Here is a 6,459-nt window from a genome sequence, read left to right as displayed (position 1 = left end):
GACAGAGGTTTGAGGAAGGAACAGGAGCTGATCCCAGGGAAAGGGACGGGTTCGGGTGACCCCTGGAGCACGGAGTTTGAATTATGGAGATGGGGGGCTGAGAGGTGACTGTGGACCAGAGGAGAACAAGGTGACTTTTCACCTCGGTGCATTTCACTTTTAAATCCAAATAAACGCCTTCGCTGTCCTACAGCATGGAAAAGGGGCTCATGGCGGCCGCCCTCCCCTCGTCCACCCGGGGAAATATCACCCCAAAAGTTACACAGCGAGGGGAGGAAACTGCTTTTAGAAATAAACCTGAGCACCACAATGCTGTTGGGGATTCTCTTTCTCCTCCTTTTTTCCTTCCCTCTCGCCCTCGCTAAATGAATTCTACCCAACATCTGTTCACACGCCGTTGTAACGCCACACTACCGAAAACACACACTACCAAACGATGCCAAGGCTTCCTCGAGTAGCAAGCACACAGCTTTTCTGGCTTGGGTAATGCCCTCCAGGTGTAGGAGGAATTACACCGGTCAGTTACAAGTAGGTGCAAGTTACCGGCTTCCCACGCCCCTCGCCAAGGGGAAACGACAAACTTAGGAAGGGAAGAGAAGCGGAAACTTTCTCACCTGTTTGGTCATGGAGTCTATGAGGCGAACGTAGAGGTCCTGCTCTGTCCTGACGCCTGAGGAGGGGAGAGAAACGCCGTCAGAGATCAGCAGCACCCACCCGAGTCACAGCAGGGTCAGGGGCACCCCGAATTAAGCGCTATTCTAGTCTAAATTACAAATACATTTAATAAGGACCCCAAAGGCCAGCGATGGGCCGGTGACCGCGTTCCGGCCCCTCCGGAGGCCCTCTGGAGCACCCCCCGGGCCAGGCTCGCTGCGGGGCGCAGGGGGTAGGCGCAGGGGGCCGCGGTCGCGTAACCCCAGCGGGCCGAGCTCGGGCTCTGCCTGCTCTGCCCGCTCTTCCCAGCCCCGTCGTTCCCATTCATGGCCCAAAAGTGGGACGAAAAATCAAAATAAGAAGTCCCCGAAAAGTGCGGCTCGGCGGGAGCTCCCCCATCGATCCCCTTTTCCTTCCCACTCCAAGCCCGGCCGGTTCATCATGTGAAGTACCATCGACTTATCGATCGGTTCTGGTTTGTTTTCCTTCGGTGCCGCGGTAAAGCGCCGTGTTTACCCGCGTGCAATTTTAATCTCGACAGCTTTACATCCAAAAGGCCTCGGATAAGAAAAGTGAGACTTTGCTGCGGACGTTCGAAACGGAGACAGCGGCCACTTACCGTTGCTATACAATAACTGAAGTTTATAATGAATCCCATTGTTAGTTTTTTCATTGTTTGGCTCCTGCAAGCAACGATAAATAATTACATTTAGCATGGAAAAATATCCCCCTCCTCCTCCTCCTCCTGCCGCGCGTTTTATTTCGCTTTCTCATCCCTGAAGCGGCTCAGAATTAAGAGAGTTGCAGAATATTCGGCCCACGGTCACTTTTTTTGGTGGAGCGGTGATGATGTCATGAGCTCGGTGCGAATATGTCACGCTTAAACCCGGGTTTTCCCGGCGTTAAAACGAGCCGGGGAGTTGCTGAACCCGGGTTTGTTCGGAGCGGCCGCTATAACCCGGGGGGGCAGCGGGAATGAACAGGCATCAATTAACCCGCGCTGAAAGGCTTCGGAAGGGGGGAAAACTGAAGGAGAAATAGGGATAGAGGCGGACTTACTTTCTCTTTCTCCACAAAGTCCACAAAAGCCGTTCGCTCAATCTCCACCGGCTGCCCCTGCCTGTCGTACAGAGCTAAGACGAAGTGGAAAAAATTGGATTTTCTGAGATTGGAAGGCGGCTGTTTCTCGAAATGTGCCCGAGCCAGCCCCACGCCGCTGCGGGAGAAAACAAGACAAGGCGTGGGTGAGAGCGGCGGGAAGGGGCGCGCAAGCTCCGCGCCCGCGGAGAGCGGAGCGGGGAGGCTGTAAGTGCTAACGGGGCGGGCGGGGGTGGGGTGGGGTGGTGGTTGAGGGGGGGAATTTACGGCCGGGATGAGAAATACGGGAGGAGAAAAGCGGCGGGAGAGGGGTTGGCAGCCGTACCTTTGGGCGGCCGTGTTGGCGTCCACCACCCCGGCGGTGTGCATCCAGGAGCGGACCGGGTTCATCCCGCTGCCCAGCGGCTCCTCCTTCATGGTCGTCCCGCCTCGTGGTATATTTTCCTGAATCCCAAACATTAAAACAAATTTGGGCAAACCCCAGCTCCTAACCAAAAGGGGTTAAAACGGAGGGAAATGTCAGATAAACGGGGTGGGTTGGTTGTTGCTTGATTTTTCTCTCTCTCTCCGTGGCGACTTGGGGGTATAAGAGATGACTTTACTCCCTGTGAGCAGTAGGAGAAAAGCCCAGTTCAAGTCTTGCTTCCTTCTTCACTCTGTCCTGTATTGGCACGACATAAACAATTTACTGAGTACTTCTGTGCGGCGACTTGGACGGCGTTCCAGTGCGGTGGGTTCGGAAAAATAACACAAAAAAAAAAGAAAAGGGGGGGGGGAAAGGGGGAAAAAAAAAAAAAAGGGAAAAAAAGTAAGTGCAGCCGCTGACACCGGGGTGGTGGTTTGGGGGGAGGGGGGGAGAAAACCGGGATAAATGTTGTTGTTGTTGTTGTTTGCAGACGCGCTCTCAACGTGGTGGCATCCTAAGGAAAAGCGCGGAGAGGAGGAAAAAAAAATAAATAAAAAATAAAAGAATAAATTTTTTTTTAAAAAAAAAAAAACCGCTTCAGGACACTGCTGAATCGACCACTTTCTGGCAAAGCGCTCCTGCTCCAAAAGACAAATAAACGGGGAGGGAGGCACGGAAAAAAACGCACCCGCTTGATTACCGCGGAGGTGTTCCCGGGCACACGGGAGGAACAGGGGCGCGGGCCCGCGGCGTCTACGCGGAATGGACGGAGGCGCGCAGAGCCCGGCCCTCCCTCCCCGAGGAGCGCGCCCTGCCCCGGGAGCCGGGCCCCCGCCGCCGCGGGAGACGTGGCGTCACTGATGACGTCGCCAGCGGGCGGGATTAGAGCCATATATGGAGTAAAGGGGGGGTTTGAAGGCGGGCGCCGGCGCGCTCCCGACCGGACTTGGGTCGTCCCCCCCCCCCTTCCACATCCCTGAATGGGCTGGGGGGGGACGACCCGGGTCCGGTCGGGAGCGCGCTGTCGGTGTCCCAGTTCTCCTCTTCAAAGCCCTGGACCATCAGTGACCCCCACACCCTCCATGTGCAGGGAGAGGTGACCCCCCTGGAAGGGTGTCTGGGACAGAGGAGTTGAGTTTTGGGGGGCACACACAAAGGGTGCGAGGCGCGCAGCACCCCCTCACGGGCAGGTATAGACATATACACACATAAATATATATATATTTATTACATATATATATCCACGCACGTGGATACGGGTGGGTGAAGTCTTCGTGCGGGTATAGCACAGCTATAAGTCTGCCTTGTCCATATATGTAATATATCTATATATTTATATGCCTATATATCTATATGTCTATCTATCTATCTACCTATACATCTAGATATATGTGTATATATTTATCTACCTACCTATCTACCTACCTATCTATATATATAGATATATGTACATATATATCTCTATCTATATCTAAATACATATCTATAGAAACCTATATATCTAAATACTTATCTATAGATATTAATCTATATATCTAGATATATCGCTCTATATCCGCCTCGAGTGATGCGCTTTTTCCACCCAGCGTGGCTCAATCCCTGCTTTTATTCTCTTATTTTATTATGATTATTACTACTACTACTATTATTATTATTATTATCTGGGAGCTGCCAAAGGTCGGTGCATTCCCGTTGTAATGAAGCCCTGGAAAGCCCAACTCCGTGCCAGGAGGAGACCCCCCGATCCCTTCTCCAAGGGGTAAGGAGGAGAAAGGAAGGAAAAAAAAAGGGAAAAAGATGTGTTAGAAAGCAATCTATTTTGCTGGTGTTGGGGGTTAATGACTATTGCCAAAGATAAGTGAATTATCAAAGCTGTTGCTCTACCCGATCTCAAAATCCATTACATTGCTGGCCGTCTAATTAAATACGTAAGTATAATAAAATCATATTTTATGACTATTTGAGGGTAATGAGATTAGTCTTTAGAAGCGATCGCCACATATTAAAGATGCCACTGTCTATAGAATGTTAATAACCTTAAATCAAAGTGTATGGAAACTAGTCGTGATAAATTAAAAGCAAATTCCGCCTGTTCACAACCAGCCCGCCGCTTTGGAGGTCCAGGATTGCGGATTCCAGCCCCAAACACCTCCACCGCGCAGGAACGAGCAGACCAAAGTTCCCGCACAACGCTTTCGGAGGCGCGCAGACATGTCGGGACCTCCGCCGGGCGCTGCGCACCCCTCCGCGCAACATCCGCCTCCCGTAAACCCGAGGTAAAACAGCCCCGAAACGTTGAAATGAGAAGAGATTTTCCCTCAACAGCCCCAAAACGGTGCCGAAGTCGGGGCTTCCCTCCGCTAACGAATGCTTAAAATCATTTACAGTATCTTTAATTCAGATTACACGCGCCCAGGCGATTTAAATCTGATTACCAAATTAGGAGGTTTTAAAACAAATCCTTTTAAATCTGATACTGTTGACTAAGGAGGGAAAAAAATATAAGAGAAGGGGGTGGGTGGGTGGTGAAAAAAGGAAAGTTCCATAAGCCCATCACATAAGGTAACGATCCTGCCCCAGAAAGAAAGGGAGTTTTAAACCTTTTTGACAACAAATGCAGCTGCCCCGCTATTTTGGACGATATTAAGCGAAAATGAATGCAAATCTGTGTTCAGAAGCCATCTGGCCGGGGACGGGGGAATCAGCTGCTCTTCACAACAGGCTCAGAGGCTGAATCTATTGCAGCTCATTTTCTACATCATCTGGTCCTGCACCCAAAGCGTGGAAAATACGGTCTTTATCATTCACCAACTTTAGGGGGTTTTTTCTCCCCCCCCCCCCCCCCTTTTTTCTTTCTGTCACTCCGCGCCTGGCTCCCGGCAGCCCGCCCGCTCCGCACCCCTTCCGCATCTCTCCGCGCCGGCCGTCCCGCAGGGAAAACCGCCCCCCCCCAACGCCTTTTCTGGGGCTGAGAGCGGAGCAGGGCCCGGTGCGGACGCAACAGCGGGAAGCGGCCGCCGCGGAGCGCTCCGAGGGGGCCCGGCCGCCGCCGCGGCACCTTACGCGGGAGCCGGCGGGAGCGGGGCCGGCGCCGGGCGGGCGGAGGTGGTGGTGAGGGGGGGGACACACACACAGCAGAGCCGGGGCCTCCTCCTCCTCCCTTCTCCTCCCTCCTCCTCCTCCTCCTCCTCCAAGTCTCCCTTTTGTGTGAATTTACGGGGTGAGGCTCCAGTGATCCCCCCGCAAATTTGCATTTAAATAGCGACATCAAGCGACTCGCGTGCCACACGCCACTGGGCTCCCAGATGTCGCGGCCAGGCCGCTCAGATGGCCGCAGCCCAGCTGTCCCGTCCCCGTCCCCCCCCCTCCGCGACATTACCCCCCCCCCCCACACACACACTATCCCCCGGGCCGCGGGACCTCCGCGCCCGCGGTAAATCACGCCTCCCCCTTCCTCCCTCCATGCCGCGCAATGACACCTAATGACACGCTGGGCAGATTTAAACGGATCTCCTCGTCCCCTCGCTGCCGTGGGAGTCTCCTAAACTTTATTATTTTATTTATTATTTTATAACAGCCCCCGAGACTATTAGCGTAATAATAATAATAATAATTATTATTATTTATTCCTCTAATTTCCCATTTCACCCTTAAACCGCAGAACTTCCATCCCGCATTAACCGATCCACATGGGCCGCTGGTCGGGGTTTCCCTTGCCCCGCACACCCCTCAACCCCAGGAGCGGTTCCCGCAGCACAAACTTTCCTAGCGGAAAGTTGCGCAGGGCAAGGCCCGGCCCTGCCCTCCGCCAGCCTCCGCTGCCCGCTGCGCAAGCCCGCGGAGGTTCATAGCCCAGTTTTATCGTTTAGAGACACCGGCACTGCCGCCGCACTCGGTCCCGGGGGGGGTCACTGGTGTCCGGTTGGACCGGACCAACCCTCCCTGCCAGGTTCCCACCGTCCGCGCTGCGGAGCGGACAGAAATCGGTATTTTCGGGGATTTTCAGTGCAGCGATGCTCAGGACCGCGGCCGCGCTGTCCGGTGGGGTTTGGCCGCAGGCGGGTTAAACCCACGGGGGAGGGCGGTCATTACCGCAGAGACGCAAAGCCATGGAAGGCCTGACCCTGATTTGCGCGGGGGGCGCGCAGCCTGCGCGCACGGCGGAGCGGGGGCCGTGCCGAGGCCGAGCCCTCGGCGGGGTTCAGGCGCTGCCGACGAGGTTTCGGGGCTCGCGGCCACCCTCCTGCGCTAGCGAAGGGCCCCGCAACGGGCCCGGTGTGCGGGCGAGTTCCCCCCCGCCG

The 6,459-nt window shown here is 54.5% G+C and overlaps 1 protein-coding gene and 1 long non-coding RNA gene across 8 annotated transcripts in view; one reads left to right on the top strand and one right to left on the bottom strand.

Moving 5' to 3' along the window:
• The window catches only part of EBF3 (EBF transcription factor 3), a 121,296-nt gene extending 118,244 nt beyond the window's left edge, over window positions 1-3,052 (bottom strand). For 4 of the 6 annotated variants that reach the window (XM_061478678.1, XM_061478679.1, XM_061478680.1 and 1 more), the window contains exons 1-5: window positions 2,847-2,985; window positions 2,078-2,672; window positions 1,714-1,870; window positions 1,274-1,337; window positions 615-670 (exon numbers count right to left, since the gene is read on the bottom strand). In XM_061478678.1, coding sequence (XP_061334662.1) covers window positions 615-670; window positions 1,274-1,337; window positions 1,714-1,870; window positions 2,078-2,211 — 411 coding nt within the window. In that variant the 5' untranslated portion in view covers window positions 2,212-2,672; window positions 2,847-2,985. Of the gene's footprint in view, window positions 1-614; window positions 671-1,273; window positions 1,338-1,713; window positions 1,871-2,077; window positions 2,673-2,846 lie in introns of all 6 variants that reach the window. The other 2 variants (XR_009747666.1, XM_061478677.1) reach the window with 2 other exon arrangements.
• Window positions 3,053-3,152: 100 nt separating this feature from the next.
• LOC133282610 (uncharacterized) lies at window positions 3,153-5,165 on the top strand. Of its 2 annotated transcripts, none has more exons than XR_009747668.1 (3): window positions 3,153-3,348; window positions 4,262-4,434; window positions 5,042-5,165. It is a non-coding gene; the product is annotated as an uncharacterized LOC133282610 (long non-coding RNA). The 2 variants fall into 2 exon arrangements; XR_009747667.1 differs by lacking the exon at window positions 3,153-3,348 and adding an exon at window positions 3,727-3,917.
• The last annotated feature ends 1,294 nt before the right edge of the window (window positions 5,166-6,459 follow it).

The sequence above is a fragment of the Pezoporus flaviventris genome, unplaced genomic scaffold, assembly GCF_033815535.1.
Source record: "Pezoporus flaviventris isolate CSIRO_AGI_PZ_B2104156 unplaced genomic scaffold, CSIRO_AGI_Pfla_v1 ptg000129l, whole genome shotgun sequence".
Classification (NCBI taxonomy): domain Eukaryota; kingdom Metazoa; phylum Chordata; class Aves; order Psittaciformes; family Psittacidae; genus Pezoporus; species Pezoporus flaviventris.
The sequence above is the reverse complement of the archived record's forward strand: the minus strand, read 5'-3'. Positions and strand labels throughout refer to the sequence as shown.